This window comes from Vicugna pacos, chromosome 13 (assembly GCF_048564905.1).
Source record: "Vicugna pacos chromosome 13, VicPac4, whole genome shotgun sequence".
Taxonomy (NCBI): domain Eukaryota; kingdom Metazoa; phylum Chordata; class Mammalia; order Artiodactyla; family Camelidae; genus Vicugna; species Vicugna pacos.
In genome coordinates this window covers 65,413,958-65,437,745 of record NC_132999.1, presented here as the reverse complement: position 1 = coordinate 65,437,745, position 23,788 = coordinate 65,413,958, and the positions used below count along the sequence as shown (strand labels likewise).

The 23,788-nt window shown below is 58.8% G+C and overlaps 1 protein-coding gene across 4 annotated transcripts in view; it reads right to left on the bottom strand.

Annotated features, from left to right (window-relative positions):
• Positions 1-23,762, bottom strand: part of CEP104 (centrosomal protein 104) — a 33,820-nt gene extending 10,058 nt beyond the window's left edge. Inside the window, exons 1-15 of one of the 4 annotated variants that reach the window (XM_072975541.1) lie at positions 23,558-23,762; positions 19,835-19,960; positions 15,414-15,587; positions 14,887-15,025; positions 13,278-13,340; positions 12,897-12,973; positions 10,127-10,295; positions 9,726-9,881; positions 8,714-8,941; positions 7,223-7,513; positions 6,558-6,725; positions 5,788-5,961; positions 4,025-4,201; positions 716-922; positions 253-375 (exon numbers count right to left, since the gene is read on the bottom strand). In XM_072975541.1, coding sequence (XP_072831642.1) covers positions 253-375; positions 716-922; positions 4,025-4,201; positions 5,788-5,961; positions 6,558-6,725; positions 7,223-7,513; positions 8,714-8,941; positions 9,726-9,881; positions 10,127-10,295; positions 12,897-12,973; positions 13,278-13,340; positions 14,887-15,025; positions 15,414-15,587; positions 19,835-19,947 — 2,259 coding nt within the window. In that variant the 5' untranslated portion in view covers positions 19,948-19,960; positions 23,558-23,762. The other 3 variants (XM_072975542.1, XM_072975543.1, XM_072975544.1) reach the window with 3 other exon arrangements.
• Between the last annotated feature and the right edge of the window lie 26 nt (positions 23,763-23,788).

The following is a 23,788-nucleotide window of genomic DNA, read 5'->3' as shown; positions in this document are numbered from 1 at the left end:
AGCTTCCGGGAGGAAACCTGCCATTGCCCTGCACCCCGCGCCCCGGGCTCCTGCCCTCCAGTCCCCAGGTCCCTCTCTCAGCAGTGACGGCCACTCCCCTCGCCCCCCAGACCCCAGGGGATGAGGGGCGTGCAGATGAGTTACTAGAGGGTTCCCTGTATTCACCCCCAAACTAATCCAACAAGCAAGAGAGAGTGAAGACAGCCCTCGTGCGCCCACGGAGAGCACACCGACACGCGGGGTCGCCCTGACCTGGCCGGCCCGGGCCTGCGCCTGGGCCTGCAGCTCCCTCGGCGCCGCCGCCTGGCCCTGCAGGGCTGTCATCTCCTCCTTCTTCCGCTTTTCCGCTTCTCCTGTGGCCACTCTCTTCTGCGCCTGGTACAGAATTATTTTTCTGTTAGAGCTGATTTATTCCTAGGGTGGTCTTAGGAGTCGAGAGACAAGTCGCAGCGCGTCAGTCATGTTTCTCACACGTTGTTACTGTTACTGAGACGAACGGCAGAACAGGCCTCACTCACGGACGCTCGCTGTTGCCGGACCCGCAGGTGCCCCCGCAGCCACAGCGCTCCTGCTCGCGGGCAGAAGTGGGCGCCGGCGTGAGCGCTGCGGGGGGTGTGTTCCCGGACACGCGGCGCCTCCCGTCGGGTCGGTTCCCTCATGCGCAAGTCACTTCTTACGTGCGGGATCGGAGCAAACTCTGTGAAGGTGAACTTACCCTAATTTCCGCATCTGTGGGTCGGCCATCGATTTTCGCAAATCCCTCAAAAATGGTTTTATAGAGAACGTTCTTGCGGGTGGCGCTGTCAGGCGGGGGCAGGTGCTCCAGAACCGCGGCCCGGTGCTGCGCGTACAGGCCCAGGATCAGACGCACCGCCGCCTCGCGGACCTCGGGGACTCTGTGCTCCAAGGCACGTGCTGAAAACTGAGCATAAGGGTGGGGGCCCTTGTTGTCACTGACCCTTAAGATGGCGTGTTTATTTTTCCAGCATGAAAGAAACAAGGGTACACGATCAACATCTGAAAAATAAAGCGGCGCCCACAGAGTTGCGGCCATAAAGATACAGTCCTTCCCACCTTCTTTCTTTACACGCGCAGGTGAGTTCGTGTTGTAGGCACAACTCAGAGTCTTGCTTTTTCTGCTTCAAGCATTAACTACCACTTCCAAAGCTAAATCCTCCCACAAACTTCATATTAAATGCCACCCAACGTTTCAACCACAGAGGAGCGGGAACCAGCAGACTTCACTCTCCGCCACCCACAGTACCCGGCGTCACCAGGTGGCCACGTTTGCTTCAGACCTGTTTAAAAGTCAGAGCACAGACGCCTGTGCGGGGCCCTGCGGTCCCCCCGGCCCACTGTCTCCTCCTCCTCGGGGGCCTGCACCCGCCAGATGTCCTCACTGGCTGCCACGCGTGCACATGGGTGTGCGCAGGGTGCGTGTACGCACGCAGACGTTCTGTTCTATCTGACAGATGGCCCACTGTGCTATGGTCCTGACACGGCCTCTGACTCAGCCTTCTTTTTTTGAGATCTGCACACGGACAAGATTCATTTCATCCGTTCTTCCTGCTTCAAGTACTTTGGTGTCACGCGGACCTATCAACGCACCGCCAGCTCCTCTTGCGGTAAATCCACGACCTGGGGGGTCCTCCCTGGGTCAGCCTTACGCACTGGCTTCCTCACTGCCCACGTCATCACCTGCCACATGCACTCAGCTCCTACCCCGGACCCTGTCACCCTAACCACTGCCCACCTCCAGGGGCTCCGATCTAAGGATCCACGCCCTCTCCTCCGATGATCACACCTCCCTTTCCAGCTCGCTAGTCTGCAGCCCCTCCTCCCCGCACGCCTGTCACTGAGTCCCTCCGGCACGGCACACATGCCCACCCTCAAGTCTGGGCCCTCCCTCCTTCCCTGTGATCACCAGCAAAGCAGAGCATGACTGCAGAGCCGGGGGTCGTGCTGGCAGGTTTCACACTGGACTCGCAGCCGCAGCCACCCTAGGGGTCCTGGCGTCGTGTGGTGAACTGACCTGTAATGTTTCCTGGGCCTTTTCCCTTCTCAGACGCCCAGGGCAGTGTCCCCCACTTCCTTCTCGCCTCTCAAGCCCCCACCATCCTCTCGTGGCTTAGAGCTGACCTCCTCTCGTTAAGGGGAGGGCTGGTCCCTGCTCTGCTCTGAGCTGGCCCCTCCGAGTGTGCTCAGAGCCCAATCTGCCAGCTACAGGGGGTGCTTTGTTCCTGCTGTCAAACCCTCACCCCCCTCCCACTCCGATTCGTCTCCTTTTCCCTCCGTCTGGTTGCATGGCGCTGCACTCAAGTGGACCAGCACAGGGCCGCGTGCCCCACAGTCCAGCCCCTCGTCTTCCTCCCAGCCCCTGCGGTGAGGAGGGCCGCCACGGTCAACAGAAATGTGGCGGGAATGGCCACTCACAACCCTGGTCACTTTCCTCTCCTCAGGGACCTGGGCGGTCACGTAGGGAGCTGCAACATCACACGTGGGGGAGGCCGAGCCCCTGAAGGCCCGCGCAGAGCAGAGCAGCCGACGGCTCTGGCCGCGACAAGGCTGAGCTGCCACCGAAGGGCTCGTGTCTGTCACTGTGGCTCAGAGGACTGGAGCCGAGGCTCCTGTCGGGACCCTGACGTGGGCTGTGAACACGGGCGGGCTCTGGTCTCTGGTGGGGAACCGGAAAACCGAACGTGGAGGCCGGGAAAACGGCGATCCACATCACACAGGGCAAACAGCTGACACTGGGTCACACAGAGAAGGTGGGCCAGGGCTACTGCGCTGGTGGTGAGACAGACGAACGGGCATAATCAGGGGACTGGTGTATCTGGGGAGGACTGGCCGCCTTTGGTGTTTTCACAGCAGAACAAGTCCAGCTCCGGAGAGAACTGGCAGTCTGCGGCCAGAGTGAGCGAGGCGGGAGGCCAAGCCAGGGAGCGTGTGGCTCGACCTCATGTTAACAGGCGCTCTCCGAGAGCTGGCTGGGAACGGACTGAGGGCCCAGAGGGACGTGGAAGCCACCGAGGAGTCTGTGACAACCAGCAGGAAGAGACACAGTGGTGGCTGGTCAGGTTCTGGAAACATATTAAGGAAGAGCCACGGCACTTGTTGATGGAGGTCTGAGACAAAGGGAGGGGTTGGAGTGGACCCCAACGTCTGTGTCCTGGGCATACCTCCTGCAGCCGGATGGAGGGGCAGGAATCCGCTGAGCGGGCAGCGGGAGAGGAGTCCCAGCCGCTCAGGGAGGGGACAGGCCAAGGCCGCAGGTCGGGAGCCCTCGTAAAGCGGCGGTGCGGCGTGGACGGGACCTCATGGGGACGTGTGTACAGAAAAGAGCAGCCAGGGCCCAGACGCTCACATTGGAGCTGGGAAGTGGAGCGGAGCCACCGAGGGGCTGAGACGGCGAGGCTGGCGCTGCAGGAGACAGGCCTGGGGCCCTGGGAGCCGAGTGGAGAAGGTGCTTCTGGAGGCTTATTTATCCCAGTGTCTACGAGTGAAACAGGCCAGTACTAACAGGCCCCGTGTGCTCCTGCCAACTGAGTCATGTCAGGTCCAAGTCCGGGCTCTGAGTCCGTGCACACGTGGATCAGCTGCACAGCTGCCTCCTCCCCGGCCACTGGCGGGAACGGGCGCGGGGCTGACGCAGGGCCGGCGGGAACTGACATGGCGGGACCCTCTCATCCGTGTGGCCCGGGGCCGCACGCTCAGAGCTGTGCTGGCAACGTCTGGAGTCAGGACTAGGGGACCTCTGATTTGACAGGAAATTTCTCCCCTACACCTTCTGAGGCCCGTTAGGTCGTCAAAGTGCAAAACCTGCGTCTCCTCCTGCAGACCTGACACGCGCTGTGATGCGCTGTCTGAGCTGCACAACCTGCTCCCGTTGGGACAGGGCTCGGCACGCACCCCGCCCCAGTGTGCGCAGCGCCGGCAGTGGGGGGACCCCAGAGCCCTCAGAGGAACCGGCGTGTCCCTGAGGCCACCCGCCCGCCTGGCCCAGGCCCCGGCTCGGGGCGCTCACCTTCATCACGCTGTCCACGGTGAAGCCCGCGCCCTCTGCGCCCAGGTCCCTCAGCAGCCGGGCCAGCAGGGCCGTCTGACTGATCGCCAGGTGCGTGGAAGAGCCGGCTTTTAACGGCTGGACCAAGTAAGCTGGGATAATCTGGAGAGACCTGACCTCCTTACACAGGGCCATTTCCTACAAAACCAACAGAATTTGTTCACTTTCACTGGAGGAAGCTGAGGCAACTCAGTGCAATTCAGTGTGCGCTCAAAGCAAACAAGGAAGGAAACAACAGGGACTAAGCAGTGACAGTGACAAATGGCAGTAAAGCCATTGGTTTCTAAGCTCCTGTTTCTATTTAAGACATAATAACAACTAGAAACAAAAACCTGCATGACCTGGAGATGAATGAAAGCTTCATAGAAAACGTGATTGAAAACTTAAGATCTCTCTTCTCAGGATTTTCCCAGCCTCAAGAAGAAGAGTTTCTGATTTCTAAAGCCCGGAGAGAAGTCAGCTCTGCCGTGAGAACCGCCATCCTGGCGGTCAGGGAGCGCGGGCCCGAGTCCGACGGGGCCGCCGCTCGGGCTGCCAGGAGTGCTGGGGGTGGGTGAGGGGCGCAGGTACCAGCCCAGTTTTCACATCTCCAAACATGAAACATGTCTCTTTCTATGGTTAAGTCCTTTATCATTTAACTACCCAGACACAGAAAAAGAAAAAACTGCTAAAATGTTAAAGAAAAAGACTGGAAACATGACGAAACGCGGATAAAATGAGCTGTGGCACAGGAAGCAGTCCGCTTCAACGGGGCTGCAGGCCGCACCGGCCGCGGTGCCCTCCTGTCTGGCGGCACAGTGAGCTCTCTCTCAGAGCCTGAGAGCGGCTCTGAACCACAGTGAGAGGGGAGGCGGGAGAGCGTCCCTCAGAGCAGTGCGAGCGGTAAACTCCCCGCGGCGCAGGCAGGCAGGCAGGCACGCGCCGCAGACACGGGGCCTCGGAGTCGGCCGAGGGGAGGCTGGTGCAGGACAAGCATGGACGCTCACGCAGGCGACCCTCAGCCCCACCGATGTCTCAGAGATTCATGGGGCTCAAAAGTGATGAGACGAAGCCACGCCGTGTCCCACGAGCACCCCAAGCGGTGCTACGTGCGCGTCCTCCCTGAAGACTTACACCCATGAAACGAGGCCAGACCGGTGGTGCTTCGTGCTGGAGGGACGAGCCCCTTGAGAGACCGCGGATGCCTTGGATTTCTTCCCAAGAAAGACGTGCCGCTCACAGCACTGTGTGCCACATGTGAAGGGGTTCACAGGCTTTCTGAAGCCCAGACATGAACCTTAACTTAACTTAAGACCTCCTAGACAAGGCGAATTCACTAAAGTACCCCAAACTCTTAGCCATTTAATTCCATCTCGACATCTCCCCGTGCCCTGGCTAGAGGAGGCGTGTTTGCTGGAAAAATAAGAATATTTAGATCAAGACAGTTACACGTTTACTGTTACCTCTTTACCCCATTTCTCTGTTCTGATTTAGTTTTCCATATATTTTTACTTATTTAAAATATGAATAGCCTACACTGAATAAGAGAAACACTAGAAAAAGCAAACTGTACACTTTAATCGTGTTTAAGGCGAAATTTACCTTCTGTAGGACTAAGTGACAGGGAGTCACTAAGGATCACGTGGTCCTGAGCAGACAGAACCCTGCAAGGTGTGAAGGAAGCCGAGCCCCTGGGGGTGTGTGTGGATCACTCACGGTTTCCGATTTTACGGTGAAGCTCATACCTGAATAAAATTGGACGCCGTGCTCCGCAGGCGGGCAGAAGTGTCTCCGGTTCTCGCGAGCAGTAGGGGAACGGTTCTCTCCACGCAGTGAGCGGTTTCGAGCTTACTCAGCTTGTGTTTGGGGATATACTGCGTGATGATCATCTTCAACAACTTCAGAGACGCCTGGAAGACCTAAGGGAAAAGCGATAAAAAACAGGTGAGCCGGGACCGCTGACTCCCACCCGAAGTCCGCAGGGGATTCGCCAGTAGCGATAAGCAGGGGCATCATACTGAACATAACACGCGGTCTGGAAACGGCAAACTCAGCTGCCGTCCGAGCCCGCTTCCTGCAGGGGAGACGCACGCTCCCCTCTCCCGTGTCGTGAGGTCCCCGGAGGCCCCGTGTCTGACATTTCTGCGCACGTGGCTGAGCCCCGTGTGAATGCAGGCCACCCTGTAATGTGAGGTGCTGACTCAGGGCTCTTTCGGGGTCAGGAACACTTAGCAGTGCCTCCCCAGCTCCCCACACTTTACGAAACTCAAACACAAACGGGACGTTTATCAGCCCCGGGGAACCAGGCCTGTGCACCCGTGGGTTCTGAAGAGTGGAGTCATGCCCAGAGGGACAGACCCCAGACCCCTCACTGACTGCACTTCCTGCGGGAGACCCTCGTGCCCAGTGACTCCGCCGTGCCAGGGACAACGGCGCTGGGGGCCAGGCTCCCTCTGGGGCTGCCCTGCCCTCCTGGGCAGGCGCTGGGGTCCCTGAGGGCGGGCGGGGCACTCACTGGGGTCACTATGTCTCGGATGGCCCTTCTGATGAGGAAGATGGACGCCCGCAGCGTGTTCTTTAAGTCCTCCCTCGGGGTTCCGACCGGCGTCTCCGACAGCTGTTCATACAAGGCCAGCAGCGCGCCTTCCCGGTGTGACCACGACCTGGAGTAGGCGCCGGCCACCTGCAGGGGTGGGGGCCGCTGCCTCAGGCGGGCGCCCGGGCCACGTCCCCCTAGCTGGCACCTGCAACCCCGGCCTTGCTTTGTTTCAACCGAAGACGTAGCTTTTCTCTGCCAACTAAGTAGGTGTATTTAGAGAAATACCCTTCCTAATGCGGAGAACTTAAGACCGTGTCAGAACACGGAATGTGTGAAAGGCTCCAGCACGAGCGACCTTTGGAGGCAGGTGACGCCCTCGTGTCCAGTCCTGCTCTGCGATCGTGCCCCGGGGCTGGCGGTGCCCACACGCGAGCTGGCATCCAGCAGCACAGACACCCGCCTGAAGCGAATGCGCATCAGGATCCCTTCAGTCTGGCTTACGCACGTGCTGCCTTGCGTGACCCCCGAACAGCAAGGATGCAGGGCAGGGGGACCCCAGGGACAGAGGGCCCGCCCACCCGCCCGCCTCCCCCTGGCTGGCCTGTGGTTGGTGGCGCCTGTGCACGTGGCTTCCCCTTTACCAGGGCCTCGCCCAGCACGTCCACGGCAGAGCTGGCCTCTCTCAACGCCTTCTCCGTCAAGGGCTCCGGCTCGCCTGCGGCGCCCACTCTGGGGGCCTCACTGCTGTCCCTGTCACTCCGTTCCAGCTCCATGGCCGCCACCCCGGGCTGCTGGTGGATCGCGGGCAGAGGCCGCTCGTCGTAGGGCAGGGACTCGGGCTGCAGGAGGACAGGGTGGCTGCAGGGCTCAGCGCCGTCCTCCCCACCTGCCGATCCGGGTCTGCACCCGCGGGCTTGCCGCTCTGGACTCACCTGGTCAGAACCAGGGTGTTTTACTAAGCATCAGCCTCATCTGATCAGGACAACTTACACAACAGAGTGACTTTGAAAAAAGTTACATTAGGGTCACTGTTCCTTCCTAAGCTCAGTATAGACCCAATAGAAGGGCAGCATTGGGGTGGAGCTCAGGGGTAGAGGGTGTGCTTAGCATGCACGAGGTCCTGGGTTCAATCCCCAGTCCTGTCTCTAAATAAACAAATACATGAGGAAAACTAATTACCCTCTCTGTCCCCCCAAATAAAATAAAATAATTTAAAAAAGAAAGAAAAAAAGGCAATGTCGACTCGGCCTCGTTACTATGTATGGGCGCAGGGAGGGCCCCTGCGAGCCGGCTCCCTGGCCTCTGGCCACAGCTCACGCTCACCCTCATCCACCCGCGTCCTTCCTTCCTCCCCAGCGCCCACCGGCCACACAGCCAAGCACACAGACGCTCCAGGGAGGCCCTAACGAGCCATCGGCACCGCTGCCTCCTCTGGTTCTCGCCCTCCTGGGGCGGGCGCGGGACTGAGGCTGCACTCATCAGGGAGGACTTGGGGATTCTGCCCACAGTGGGATGCATGCTCCTCTTGGATGGCACAGCGCACAGCCCTGAGGCTGGGGGCCACGTGATGGGTCCCCCTAGGGTGCCCGGAACCACAGGAAACAGTCGCCGGACAGGAAGAAGCCAGGCTTTGCTGACACTGCCGAGCTACTGAATCAAACCGACCTGAAACCCGACAATCTCTTAAATTCCTGGTTATAAAGGCCAGCAGCCCCCCGGTTCGAGCCCGGCCTTCTACTACCTACAACACAGGGAGTTCTAGCAGGTGCGGTGACCACACGGCGTGTGCCGAGGCTCTGCTGAGGTCACCTCAAGTCGGGTACCTGACAGACACTCCCCTCAGTCCGGGGAACGACCCCGAGTGGGTGGCTGCAAGTTCACAGACAGAAAGCAGGGGCCCGGGTGGGGAGTGCCTCAGCCCCGCCAGGCGAGGGGGCAGGACTGGGCGGGGGCTGATTGCCTATGTCCCCACGTCCCAGCCACGGCGCTCTGCCCCTCCCCTGGAACACAGGCAGGAAAGGGTGTACCACTCGTGCCCCCCTACACGCCGCCCGCACCAGGAAGCCCCGCATACACAGTCCTCACGCCACACCTGCTGATCAACTGTACTGGCGCGACACCGAGTTACCAACCTGGGTCTTGGGAGGAGGGTCTGTGGTGGGCGGCGGCTGGTCCACCGCAGGGCACTGAGGAGAAGTGTCTGGGGCAGGGGCCGAAGGCTTCTCCTGCAGGAAGGGGTCTGCAAGGTGGCTTCCTGCCCCTCGTTGTCCTGGTGGTGGCAGTGAGGGCACCAGCTGCTGGTGGTGGGGGCTGACGGAGCGGAGGAGGGGCTGCAGGGGCAGGTCAAGAGGCCTTCGCATCTGGGGGAAAACGGGACACTTACTCCCCATGTCACTGCCATGCCAGGCCCAGCCCTCTTGCTCCTGGGGTGGGGGGGAGCGGTTTCAGAAGGCAGAGGGCTGCAACCACACTGACAACGTCCTCCAGCCCTTGGACCGTCTCCGGGTGGTTCCCATGTGGACCCGCCAGCGACACGCACGCCAAATGCCAGTGTGACCCTGAGCACATGTGCACGGGCGCTGCCGTGTGGGGCAGATGGGCTGGGGTAGCCGCGGGCAGGGCTGGCAGCACCCACGCAGGACCAAGCAGTGGTGCTGGTGGCCCCTGGTCGCCCTGAGGAGCGCAAGGACTGGGCGGGTGTTACCTGCTGCTTTGGGCAGACGACGTGGTCACGACCCCCTCCTCACCCCGTGGACAGGGCGGGGAAGCCTGGCACAGAGCGGCCAAGGATGGAGGCCAAGCCAGCAGAGCTGGACCCGAAGGGTGGGCACCAGGCCCAGCAGGGAGCCCCCAAGTCTGCACCCCCAGCACCATCCTCCAAGCGCTGGCGCTGGGCCTCAGTGTCCTGGCCTGTGACGTGGGCTCTGGAGACGAGGGCAGAGGCCCCTGCCCCACCCCTCCCTAGTCAGCCTGAGCCGTCAGGGTGATGCTCGGCTGACGCCCCAAGGGGTGCGAGGGGCAGGGCCGCCACCAGTTCACCGACAGGGGCCGGGGAGATGGAGGGACCCAGCGGGGAGCCTCCCCACCGCCTCCTCTGCCGTCAGGGGCCGCAGCCACCTGCCGCCCGCGGGCTGCCCCACCCACCAGCTCGGCGTCCAGCAGGTCATGCAGCCGCAGCTGCTCGTACACACGGCTGCGGTAGCGCTCCATCTGCTGCTTCTTCTCCTTGGCCAGGTCGTAGTCCTCCTTCTCCACCGCGCAGCGCTTCTCCACTTCGAACCTGCCCAGCCGCTCCCCGACCTGGGCACACGCGTCGGCTTTGCAGTAATGCTGGAGGACAGTGTGGGCGGCCGTCCCCACGTCCCGGGGGATGGGGAGTGATGGGCCTTTCGGGCCCAGGACGACTCTGGAGGAGCGCACCGTCCCAGGCGCTTTCATCCATCTGGGGCCGGGTGGTGCTCGCCGCCCTGAACCCCCACTGACCCCCGCAGCCTCCGAGGCCTGCTCACTGGTCTGAACAGCTACCAGGGTGACGGAACACGTACCTTCTGCAAATCGGCAACGGCTTGCTTCAGCTTCTTAGCGTAGTCGTAACGCTCCTTCCGCACGGCTTCGCGCTTCCTTTCATCTAGTTTGCGTATAATCTGCGCCACTTCCGGGTCCTGGTACATGTCAAAAGCTAAGTCGTCTAGCGGGGAGATATAGTCAGATTTCCTAGAGGAAAGAAAAGAGTATTTCAGGGCCGGCGTCAGCCCACGTGATGCTGCAGAAGAGGGGCCTGTGGGCTCAGGGCTGAAGACACCAGGGTGGTCTGGAAAGTGCCCCCCGCCTCCAAAACTGGAATGTTTCCTGCTGAGAAAGTGGGGGCTCAGAGGAGCCCGTGATAGGCCTCAGGTCGCAAAGCAGCAAGCCCAGCGGGTCTTTCTGAGGCCGCAGCTCACGCGCTTGACCATGAATTAGCTGCCCTCGGGGCATCTGACCTTCAGCGCGTCCACTCACTCGTTTTCACTCACTCGTTCGACAGGCACTCCGAGTGCAGACCATGTCGGGCTCTGCTGTGGGCGCAGGGACAGGGCAGTGCGCGTGGATCATTGGTAGACGTGGGGAAACCAGAGCCAGCCGCGACCAGGCCCGTCCCCTGGCAGAGGCAGACTCGGTGGCCCAGGCAGGCACTTCCTGCCGCAGTAACGGTGACGGACATGAAAGATGGAGAACTGCTACCCCGGGCTTGAGCCTCAAAGCGTCAGACTGTGAGACGCGGCTGCCCAGCCCTGCAGTCAGGAAGATCCCTCCCGGAGTAAGTGACCCAAGTCACCTGAATGCCCTGATAGGTGCCCCCCTCCCCGCCTCCAGCCCTCCAGCCAGCCAGCCAGCAGCTCTCCTCCGGGCCTGACGTTCTCTAACTACCCAACAGAAACGCTGGGCAGACGCCTTTCACAGCCTCCCGATCTGCTGGGTCAGCGGCAGAAAGGAGGCTGCTGGTGGCTCTGAGCTGGACGCCCTGCACACAGGTGAACTTATTAGACAGAGCATCTGTCGTAGAAATTTGGTGGGTTAATAGTACATTCAAACAGGACAGGGGACCAGGCCGTCTTTCAAAAGCACCAAGTCCCCCTCCTGACTCCCTGGCCTCAGGCAGTTTGCAGGAGGAGCCGCGGGCAGGGAGGCCGGGGCGGCTTCGAACCCCCTCATCTCAGTGGCGAGTGAAGAGCCCAGGGCCCACGTGTTGACGAGATCCGTGGGGCTACTGTGCCCAAGTGCGCACTGACCCCTCAAGTCTAACTCACGTCGCCTTGAAAATCTAGAGGTGAAACCAAGCCGTCGCTGCAGCACAGAGGTCCATGAGGGACACAGCGGGGTCGGAATTCCGGGCATCTCAGGGCCCCAAGGAGCCCCAGGTGCCTGAGATGGGTTGCGCCTCTGGCACTGCACACAACCTTTCAGGACCTCACTTCACCTTCCAGAAGAATGGGGGGGACGCGGCAGGACTGCAGTCCACCGGCCCACTTGGCCAACGCGATGCAAGACTGACTTAAAGAGAAACGAGACCCCCAGAGAGCTCACATCGGGGGCCCCAAGACCGGCCAGCCAGCGCCCTCCCAGCTCCTCAGCCTCGTGGGTCACCGAGGGTGGAGCCCCGGAGCGGCCCCACGATGACACCTGCGGGGAGTGGCTCGAGCACCTGATCCTTAGCGCTGCACTCCCCCGCCCCAGCATCCCTCGTCCCCACCTTGAAAGGCAAGGACCCCATCAGGCCGAGGACCTGGGTCGAGACTGAGGAGGAGCTCGTGCAGGTGTGGCAGGTCACTCTTGTCACGACCTCTCACACACCACTGCCCAGCATGCCACCCTCACCGCCACCATGGTGGCCCCTGCCTCAGGCTCAAGGGCCCCATGGAGCCCAGGCTGCAGGGGATGGGGCCCTGCAGGGAGCAGGCTCACTGGCCGCTGGGTGCATGCCTGGCAGAGCCACCGGCGCCCGGGCCATCACCGACTCCGTGTATGATGCAGAGAAGCCGGCTTAGCGGCCGCGCCAGTACCTGACCCCGTGTGAGAGATGGCGCACAAGTCACGGCGGACACCACACGGCCGCGGGAGCCCAGCGGCGTCTTGTCTTTTCTCTGCTGGGGAGCTGCTGACAGGGACACACTGGGTATCGTTCTGAATCCCCTTCTTTAGGCCGGGCACCCGGGGAGTGGCCCCTTGCTCCAGCGGACAGTGGGCACGTGGCAAGAGTGCTGGAGGCCTCTGCCCCAGGGGCGCCGGGATCAGGGGGTGGGCAGGACCCTGCCACCAGGCCCTTCAGCCTCGCTCTCCACACCTGACCCGCTAGAGAAGCAGCAAGACGGAGAGGTCGAGAGGGCGGTCACTGAGGGCGTGTCCGGAGGGGACCTGTACAGACCCATGTGGCGTGCGTCCGCGTCCTGAGGAAAGTTCCAAAGCAGACAAGATGGCGCCTCCGGTAACTGGCCACCTGGCCAAGTGATACCTTCCAGTCTCACCCATGAACCTGCCTGTGCCTCTGAGGTGCCAGCCAGTGGCGACAGGCCCTTCATCTGAGCACATCTTAGAACCTCTCTAGTAACACCTGAACACACGAGAAATGCAGTCATCTCTGAAGGGCGGGCGTGGAGGGTGCGCTAAATAAAACAGGGGACTTCACCTGCGGTGGGTTCAGGACAACCCTGTCAGTGGCTCCTCCAGCTCCGGACTCAATTCCGAGGCCCCCAAGTCCAGGGTCCTTTGGAGATGACTCACACTTTCATGATTCCGGGGAAAGTCACGCAAGTTTCCCGCCCTGCAGGGGATGCTTACGCGGTGCAAGTTCCTTCGAGAGCTGGGTCCTCCGTGCTGTGTCCCAGGTAGTGGTCAATCAGCTTCTCCCTGGAGGCCTTGGGGAGAGGAAGTCCCGCTTACTGTCTCAGAGGAAAAGGAGTGACACAAACCCTGACCTGGAGACGACGCGGTAAGAAACATCAGCGAGCTTCGACGACCCCGGTCCTCTGGAGGGACACTAAAATTCTCAAGGACAGTTTGATATACAGCAGCTGCAAGAATGCCCTGCTAGGTATTCACCAGACGCTCTGATAAAGATTTTTAGGATGACACTTTTTGTGACAAAAATAAATGCTCCCCTCCCATCCTTCCGTGTTAGAGACAAATGATCCTCTTTAGGAACGAACGTCCCAAACTTACAACATCGCTTTCGTCGCCGACATCTGCAGGGTCTCCAATGATGTTTATTGCAACCAAAGCAACCTGAGAGAGAGTCGATTGATAGAAATTACATGTGAAACGTCTGGTGTGACTTAAACTCTTTGTAACAAACTCTCACTGACTCGCCCTCAAATGGGAGGCGCACGTCACAGGGTGTGAGCTGGAAAACCTCACGCTCACGCAGGACCACTGTTCACCACTCCTGTCAATCACCTAAGTCCGTGCTCTAATGCTGAACCCAGGGTCTGAAGGATGTTAAAACAATAGCTAAAAACCCTCCGACACTTTAGCCCAGACTTGCCTTGAACTCTCCACTCAAGGTTAAGGATGGGGTCATCTCTCTACGATGGTGGTAAATTCGACAACGAAATGAAAACCCACGTTAACACAGCTGGGTTCGTCTAAGTCAGCGGTTCTCCCCGGACGGGGAGGAGTCGCCTTCCCGGACCCCCTTCCTCGAGAATCAAATCACTGCAGCTGAGCTAACAAGCGGGGGTTATGGCGAGCACTCGCACGTGGGAGAGGGAGGAAGAGGCTCGGAATCACCCCAGTTAGCTGCCCACAGCGCTCCACCCGAGCCCCCCTTCCCCACCCGGCTCCGCACAGAGCTCTGCCTGGTGGGCATGCCTGCCGGCCTCTTGGAGGGGCTGGGAGTGTGGTAAATATTTGTGCGAGTTTGCTCGAAAAAGATTGCTTTGGACACCAGTGATTTCCACTCCGTTAATTATGCCAAAAAAAAAAAAAAGGAAAAAGAAAGAAAGGGAGGCTGGGAGCTAGAGAGATCCTGGATTGCACATGACATGAAACAAGGTTCCCAATTTCCACCAGGGGCTGCAGCTCGCACAAGTGTAGTGGGTTTACCCGGAGCGGTGCTGTCCAACAGAAACACAACGCAAATCATGTGTGCGATTGTAAGTTCTCTAGTAGACACAGGAAAGGGTGTGAAAGAAGCAGAGGAAACTGATCTTAGTAACATGTCGAAGCCTAACAGCCGAACAGCGTCACCCCCTCGCGCGACTGAGCCTAGCCGGTGCGCGGCCCCCGCAGCTGGACCGGCCCCGCTCCGGGCGCGCACAGCCAGCGTGGCCGGGGCTCCCAAGCAAAGGGTGCGGCCGCGGGCCGCCCGACCCTTCCGCACAGATGCCCCCCGCTGGGCAGTCTGATGTCAAACGGGCTCCTCTGAGCCCGTCACGCTGTGAAGGGGGCGCTCTTTCTAAAGCATAATGTTGTCGGCTGCTGACGTTCTATGCATTTTATGACTCTGTAACAGATGCTAATGTAACTGATATTGCCTTGTGGACATTTTCAAATAATAATAATACGGTACTTTGGTACAGAAAATTCTGCTTACCTCGTTGAAAAGTGTTAAAATAGAGTAGCTTATGTTAGTGGTAACGGTTACATATACATATGTAAGCACAGTTTTAATTAATGTTTCAAAGGTAAAATATTCCTTTGTGTTGCTGGGAAACTTTTAAATGCTGATTAGATATTAAAACTAATACAGTAAGAACAAAAGAGAGCCTGAAACACCCTGAGGGGGAGGACGAGTCCTGGGGGCGGGCGCCCGGGGGCCCGAGCGCCTCACCTGGTTGTACACGTTGTACTTGTTGACATGGTTCTGGTGAAAGACCAGCTTCAGGAACTGCCCCACTGCGTCCACATAAACGGACTTCAGTTCCCGGGCTTTGCAGCCTGTCTTTTCATTGTCACAGAGAGACACGTACCTGCAAGAAAAAACTCGACTCCAGAATCACGGTGATTCGGAAATACGCTGCCCCTCTGTACCCTCTGAGCTCAGTGGGTTCCAAGGAAAACTTAGGTTTGGATTGAAAAAGTCCTAGGAAAAAAGCCGCCAAGTCAACTTCTAAACAGCCTGTCTTAGGACAAGTTCTGCCCCTGGAAAGGGGGGTTGAACGCTGCGGATACAACGGTGGCCTGGCTGAGTAAGCGCATTCACCACGAGGCAGGTGTTAGGAAATCGCGCAACCTTGACCCACATGCGAGGACCTAGAGGAGGACCGAGAGCAAGGGGCAGTTCCTTGGCTTTCACTGCTTTGAGGTGGAACTGGCCTGGCTGAAAGTTGCCACCATACATTCTGAATCCGTCCTCACCCAAGCCTTCGAAAGCGCTCGGCCGGGCGCGGTGCGAGGCGCTCGGGCAGGCTCTGGCCCACGTAGAACTCCACCTTGCTCGGGATCAGGCACTGATGGGCCAGCAGCTGCAGCTTTCTCACTCGACACCGCTCCACCATTTGCAGAACAATTTCTTGTGGAAACTGGCAAAATCTGAAAGCAAACACACTTTGTTTTTTCCGCACGATCCCCGCAGAGGGCTTCTGGATGTCTGCACCCTGCTTCCACGTGACGTGGCCGGTCTGTGGGTCCGAGGCCGCGAGGCCACCAGCCCCGTCCCCGCAGCCTCACAGTTGGAGCAGGGGCTCCGAGCGAAGGTGTGATGGGGTCTGCCGCCCCCGGTGTGAACCACACTTTGAGCAGTTAGTTCATGGTTTGAATGAAACTTCAAGTTAATCACGAGTCACACATCAATCTAAAGAGGCTGTGCTAGTGAGTCGCAGGATTTTCCACAGGAACCTAAATCCCCTTGCTTCCCAGAACCCTGAGCTGATGGAGCAGCGGTCAGTCGGCCCCGTGCCCCGCACACGCAGCAGCCCAGAGGAGGAACCTGTCCCCACCGGAGCTGCTACTCCTGCTCAGAAGTGACTCAGTGCGCTGGAAACCTCTCTCGTGGTGTATAATCGTGCCCAGGCGACACAGAGCACCGGCTGCACACAGCAGTGGGCTGCCCAGGGCATCAGAGCGGGGAAGCACCGAGGACGGGCTGTTGGGAAAGGCCCTTCCAACACCAGTGTCCGACCCTGCATAAGCGCCTTGGTAGACCATCCACTGGCCCGCCTGGCCCCTCTCTCTCCTCTTCTCCCAGCCAAGCCAGCCTGCCTTTTCTTTCGACCCGATCGGCCTCCTCCCGACCTCACACAGACAGACTCTAGGACCCCCTTTGTAGGGAACCCTCCCGTGATCCTGAATCCCTCCCCGGCTCGCAGCCCGTTTCTCAGCTGCCACCCCAGCCAATGTCACAGGTCACTCTTGTGAAGGCCACTCTGACCTCTGTGATGCTGACTGTGACCTGCACCTCCCAGCCCTGACCTTGCTCAGCCCACGAGCCTGGCCCACCTGGCCACCCCTCCTGGCCCCTTCCTGCCTCAGGCTGCCTCCCTGTCCAAGCCCGATTGTGCCTGGACTCCTGCGTCTGGGTCAGGTGCCGGGCTCCCTGCTCCAGCAAGACCCACTGGAGGGGATCCCATCAGTTCTATCACGAAGAACCCCAAGTGAACACCACCTGTGTCTGAACCTGCGCATCCAGCCGGCAACCTGATGTTCCATGGATGCGCCCACAAGGCATTCGAGGTGACAGACAAAACCCACCCCCGCCCAGCTCCCCCATTCCACCCCCACCAGCCTCCTCCCCCAGCTTTTCCCACCTCAGCAGTGGCCCGCCGCCCACCCCATGGCCCACGCCTGTCCTTAACTCCTAACAGGATGGCCAGAGCCCCCCAGCTCTGCCTGATGGCTCCCTGCTGTGATGTGGTGACCTGGCTGCAGGCGGGCGGGCGGTCAGGACAGAAGGAGGAAGGGCACAGAAAGGAACGTCAGGCTAGACCAGGCAGGGCGGGTGGGAACCTCTGTGTGTAGCTGAGGGACACGGCAGGGTGAGCGGGGGTGGGGGAGAGCTGGTGACCGCGGGCTGAGCGGGCTTGTTCTGGGGTTGTGATCCCTGGGGTTCCCGAACACTTGAGATTTCAAAAATGCACAGGTTGTAAGGGGAGTGCTCGTGAGGCAGGAGGGCAGCCAGGACCGGGGACCAGCAGCTCGAACCTCCAACACCCTCCCTCCCCACTTCAGCCAAGTGCCGCTTTAGACACGGGCGACATGTGCTGTGTTTAAACGCAAGGCACACGTGTTATAACTTGTGGTGAGACCACTCTAGACATAAGGACTCTTGGTAATCTATTGTGAAAAAAATCCTTTATTATTTTTTAAACAACCTCCAAAATTGTTTAAAGAAAATTAAGACAATTGACAAAATTTTCAAATTGTATTTTTTTGAAGTTGTGTATTTTAAAACCCTTTAAAAAAAAGGGCTATGACTCAGCTGTTCAAATGCAGCTTATCAAGAGTTTATAGATGAACCAGAAAAACCCTCAAGCTGATTAAAGGAAGAAACAACACACTCTGCAAGTGAACAAAGGGAAACCTCGTCCAAAGCAGAGCCGGGGGCCCTGAAGGGGGCTCTCGGGGGTGTCCCTGACCTCGCTCCTGGGTGGGAAGCAGCTGGCTGCGCTGTGCCTGCAGAGGCGGACTTCCTCCCTGCCCAGCCACGGCCCGGCCAACGGGAAATGTCAGCGGCCGGGACCCTCGCTCCCCTCCTGGGGGCTTTGTTCCCAGCAGCCCCTCCCAACCTCCTCCTTTTCTCCATTAAGTAACGTTCCTCTCCCTCCTTTGTCCCCCACATTTCCTGCGGTTTCGCCACAGTCTGCATGTTCCGAACTGCAGTTCCTTGCCGCCGTGAAGTAAGCTCACTTTGCTAGTAAGACCCCTGGCTGTTTGATTTTTAAGGCTGACATGACCTAAAAAGGCTGGTGTGTCATTTTTCAGGACAAACTGACAGCTCTATGTGTCTCTTGAGTTTTGCTTTTTTTTTTTTTTAATGGAGGTGCTGGGGATTGAACCCAGGACTCCGTGCGTGCTGAGTGTGTGCTCTGCCACTGAGCTCTGCTCGCCCTGATTTCTTTTTGAATAAAAATAATTTGACAAAAAGTTCCTGCCTGGAGGCTCTGGTCATTGGTGTAAACTTTGTGCTCTCTTGGGGAGGCGTGTCTCGCGCCCTGAAGACGGCAGGCCCTGTGGATTCCCACGCTGGAGAGACACTGGAGGCACTTCCTTTGTGCCCTGTAAAGCCCCCCAGGGCCCCCCCAGTACAGCCCTATTAGGCCCTCTGACCTGGGCTAACAGCGCCCTGCCCTCCCTCGGGAGACTTGGTTTGAGGGCACTTTGCTTTGCCTCCGTATGATGCGCCTGACCTCAGGGAACGCTGTGTTGAAGGCAGGAGACCCCAGGCCCAGCCCAGGATGAGTCTGAGTGGTGATCCAGGTGCGTATCCCCTTTCTTTGGGGGGACTGGAAAGCCTACTGCTAAAACGAGGAGAGGGCACGTCCCAGAAGGGGCACCGTGTCAATACAGGAAAGAATCATGTTAGTATTGCTCGTATAAATACTTCTAGAAACGGGGTCCGGGCCGTACAGTCAAGGACCTTTGATTCACGCATGAACACCGAACAAGCGCATCTAGCCTAAAGGACCTCTTCCGGAGGGGGATGCAGGCAGGGGAGGCGGGGGAATGGAAGACGTTCGCATAAAACCGTGGCCCCAGCTCACTCCGGGCCTCCGGCCTGGGGAGAGGCAGAACTGGACTGACTTGTGAGTGCAGGGGGTGGGTATGGATGTGCCCCGGGCTGCCTGCGTGGGGTGTTCCTCCCCCGTCCCTCCCGCCCACCCGTGGCACCCAGGAGGCTGCCCTGGCTGGGCAGGGCGGCGCGCAGCTGGGGCAGGCCCGGGACGCTTCCTTGCCTGCAGATAAGGCCCTCGGTCCCAGTTATCAGCTTCAGCAGCAAGAAAGGGGCTGTCTACCCCCATCTGCTTACTCCTGTTTAATTTCTCAGTTCATTGAGAATGGAGCCCTAATTGTTGAGGCCCCTCAACAACTCTAAAAAGAAAATATATTTGAATTTTAAATAGGATTTACATTCAACTTTTCAGCAATACATCTTCTGAATAAAAGTAAGTGGCAAGTGTATGACTGAATTTAAACGTCATGCATGTTCACACATTTGTGAGTCTGGAGCAAACAGCACCTTCTACTCGATCTCGGAAAACAAGTCACGAGGAGGTGACAGCCCGGGAGGCGAGTGGCCTCAGGCGGCTGACATTGAGGATGTGTAGGGGGCCTGACCAGGCCTGGGGGCTTCTCCACAACGAACTCTGCCTCCACTTTTGGGGAAGAATGAAGGCCTCTCAGGAAAAGACTTCAAGGTTTCAGAAACACACTCACTAGTACTACATCGCTCAAGTAGTGAGCATTTTTGAAGGTGTACAAACATTCCAGATGGATTCGAAAGAGACTTTCTGGGTCAAAGTCCCAAGCTACACGAAAGCTGCCAGATGCAAAACCTCTACCACGGAGCTCAGTCGAGGGCGCGGCAGGGCCCTTCCCCCCATCCTCTGCACGTGCACACTGCTCGGGCGAGCATGGGCTACTGCTATCAGGAAAAGGGTAAACAAGTCTTTACAAACAGAAGGAAGGAAATCCAGGAGGTAACTAGGCTGGTGAATCCACGGGGAACCCGACCCTCCAGTGGCTCTGCCGTCTGAGTCATAATAAAACTCAGATAACAAAGCGGAGGCCAGAGCCCGCCTGCTCCTGAGAGCCCCCCGCCCGCGGCCCCCGGCCCGGCCCACCTCGGCGACCTCCACCCGCTGACAGTCGGAGCGTGGACCATGAGTTCCCGGGCACTGAAGCCGTCTTCGTGTCCGGACGAGCTGACAACCACGAATCCAATCTTGTGGGGCATTCTGCACTCGGGGCTGTTTATGGGAGCAGGAGAGACAGCTTTCAAATCAAGGAACTCAGAAGCACGTAACACTGAAAGTGTTTGTTCAAAGTCCTTCACGACCTGGCCAGGACTGTCCCATCACTTTGAAAGAGTCCAGTTTCTTGTTAAGTACTTTTTTTTTTGTATTTATTTAATGGCAGTATTGGGGATGGAACCCAGGACCTTGTGCGTGCTAAGCATACACTCTACCACTGAGCTATACCATCCCTGCCCTCTTGTTAAGTACTTTTCATGGCACCTCTAATTCCACATAAGGCATCATTTAACTTACCTTAACGTCTCCCAAATATATGTCCAAACAGTGTGGCCAGTGTTGTTTAAACTGTGCCCCTCCCAAAGCTGAGCTTAAGTCCTAACTCCCAGGACCAGTGAATGTGGCTTCATTTGGAAACACGGTCTTTGCAGATGTAACCAAGTTACGGTGAGGTCACACTGGAGTAGGGTGGGCCTACTCCACCATGACCGGTGTCCTTATCAGAGCAGAGCCAGGGACACACGTGGACAGGGAGAAGTCCATGTGACAAGGGCCCAGCAGGGAGCAACGCACCTGCTGGCCGAGGATGGCCGGGTGGCAGCTGCTGGCCGGGCAAGGACGGGCCCTGGGGCCGTCAGAGGGAACAGCCCTGCACACCCACACCTTGCTTTTGGACTTCTAGCCTCTTGAATAAATTTCTATCGTTTTAAGTCATCCAGTTTGTGTTACTTTGTTACAGCAGAGACAAGGTTTTTTGCTAAGATATGAAAACAAAGTTTTTCCTATCAGTTAAGAAATTAATACAACGAGTGTGTTAGTAAGCCACACAGAAGTAAGGGGAAGGGGGCGGGTGAATCAATAGCACCCTAACTGCTGCATGAACATGCACGGCCGGGGGCGCCGGCCCGCAGTCAGAGCGCCAAGTGTGTAGCCGCGCCCCGGGGCCGGGCTGGGAGCTGAGTCTTGGGAGATGTTTAAATGTTGGCTGAGTGATTTTTTTCTGTCATGACATGTGAGTGACCCGACTTGGTTCATAGTTACACACCTTCGTTTTGAGGGCGGCTGTGGCGATACCTGGCTTTGCCTGCTGCTGCTTTGAAACGGCGCCCCAGTCGCAGTTTGCCTGGCTGACTCTGCCCTCCCCAGGCCTGGATGTGCGGAGCCGACGCCCCCTGCGCTCCTCAGCTCCACGCCTGTGGGGGCACCGGTCCTGGGCTTGGTCGGTCCACAAGTTCCACATCCCTCCTCAGTAACTGGTTCAGGGATGGGGACATGAGAACAAGACCCAACAAACAGGACCAATGTGAGTCGATACCAGGACTTTGCTGGGGCTGCAGCCATAGGATAGTGTTGGCCGGAGGCTGCTGGAGGCCACCACCGGGAGATCCTAGCAGAGGGCAGGGCTGCTGGGGGGAAGCAGTGCTGAGAGGCAGACACACTGTGGGAGCCTCAGGATTTAAAGACCAAACAACTCATGGACTCCCGTTTTCTAGTCACTAAGCCAATCCATCCCTCTTCAACAGGCCAACCTGCGTGAGGTGTCAGTACGCAACCAAGGGCCCTCGCTGACACGGGGGCAGGCTTCTCCACAGAGGTCTCTGGGGTGCGACACACTGTCGGCCGAGGCTTTTCGGCAGGAGGTAACACGCAGGCACGCCCCACATGCAACCTGCTTGCCTCACACGCTGGTACACGGGCTAGGGCTTCCTTTGACTTACTGGGAACCTGAAGAGGGCCAGCTTGGTAAGTGTCGGCAGTGTTAAAAGCAGACAGAAACCATCGTCAAAGAGCCTAGTTACTTTCTGCACACAGCCCGTCACAGGATAGAAGAGGAGAGCTAAGCCAACCTGGAGATGCTGAAGTGCACAGAAGACGGTGGGCGCGAGCTCCCCCGCAGCCCGCTGCCCTCCGGCTCCGCGCCAGGAACAGAGCCGTCCCGCCCAGCCTGCAGCGCCTCCTGCATGCTGGTGCCCTGGTGCCGGGCTCCGGCCTGGACTGACTCCTCCCTCGACCTCCACCTCCCTGCACCTACTTCTGCATCCTCCTCCCCACTCCCACCCACGGGGCGCCGCGTCTCATTGGTTCTGCCCTGGAATGGTGACGGCACACACGCCTTCTTCTGGCTCTCACAGTCTTTTCTAGAAAACAACAGCCAGGTCTCCCTCCCTGGAGGACCGCTCCTGCCTGCTGAGCCTTCCTCCTCAAGCCCCATCTGTTCTTCCAACTCTCACTTCTTGTCAGGGATTGTCAAGCCCAGCCAGACTCACTAAAGCTTAGTGCCGCATCCCTGTGCTGGAGTTCTCCACATCCTCTGGTCAGCTTCAGGAGCAGGGCCTGTCACTTCCTATCCCACCTCGAAAACGGTAGGTATCAATGAAATCTTTTCAACTGAATGTGACCACGTATCTGGACATTCTGGAGATATGAGATACTGTTCACCCTGCTTGGCATATGTCAGACTGACGCCCTTACTCGGTATGTCTGCTTGTAGATGGGCATGTGTTTATACCTTCATGACAACTCTGACACCCTGACTGTAGAGACCAGGAAACTGAGGCACAGAGAAGCCGATGCCCAGGGCCATCTGGCTATGAAGCCACACAGGCAGGGTTTGTCCTAAAGCTGGTCAGGTTCCAGAGTTTCAGGTCTTGACCAACAGCCTCTGTTATGGTGCAAAGACTTAGAAACAGGACCTTTCAAATCTGAACAGAGGATGTGTCCACAACTACACTATGTTGCCTCAATAAATTCAAAACACAGGGCTGGCATTTAGGAACCAGGCAGGAGACATGTCAGGGAACAGCAGAGGCAACCTTATCACCTGGGTTTGGGTATCTGAAAAGGATTGCTTTTTGGCTGCATCCTTCCACCTTGTACCCTAGGGCCCCCCTTTGTGTCAACCTTCAAGTATTACAAAAGATACTTGAGGTGTCACTAAAGGACACTCGTATTAGGCTCTATAAGAATCATCGCTAACATTTTGCGGAGAACCAAAACTCCGGTGAATGCGGGGCCCCAGCCGCCCTGGTGCACAGCGGTCCTCATCCCAGAACACGCGCCGGACCGCACCTCTCCCCGGGCAGCGGTCACGGCCCACGCGCCCTCGGTGCGCACGCTGGTACGGGGCGGGGTAACTTCTGCTTGTCACTATGTATCAGGGGTATCGATAACGCGAAATTACATGGAAATAGTTTAGCAACTTCCAAACCATCTTGCTACAGGACTGGGAGACAAAACTTGCATCCACTTTTCTTCTCAAGAAAGCGTGAACGTTACACGGTTAAATGATTTTTGGTCAAGCAACCGCAAGGCTCGAAAGCGCCTCCGAGAAAACCCGAAACACAAGAGGTAAATGAGCCCGCTCGTTCCCGTCCCGCCGGCACGGACGTGGGGTCGCCGTTCTGCGGGAGGGCGGCTCGGCCCGCACCGCCGCCGAGCGCGGGAGCCGAGCGCGGGCCGCCGGGGCAGTGACGCAGCGCGCGAGCGGCGCCCGCCGGGGCCGCCGCTCGGCCGGCCGCCCGGGGAGGCCTCCGCGGGCCCGGCCCCGCCGCCCCGCCGCCCCGGCCCGCAGGGCCGCCCCGCCGCTCCCCGTACCTGTCAGGACGCCCGCACGACCCCGGGGGTCTCCGCCCCTCTCCTCGGCGGAGCTCCGGCGGCGCCTCGTCCGCCGCCTCGGGCCGGCCCGCACCCCCGAGCCGCAGTGGCGGTGGCAGAGAAGGAATTGCCCAAGCGGCCCGCGCCCACCGCCCGGGCCGCGGCCACCGCTCCCATGACAACCGGGCCGGCCCGGTCTGGCCTCCGCGCGTGCGCGACCCCGCCTCGCTG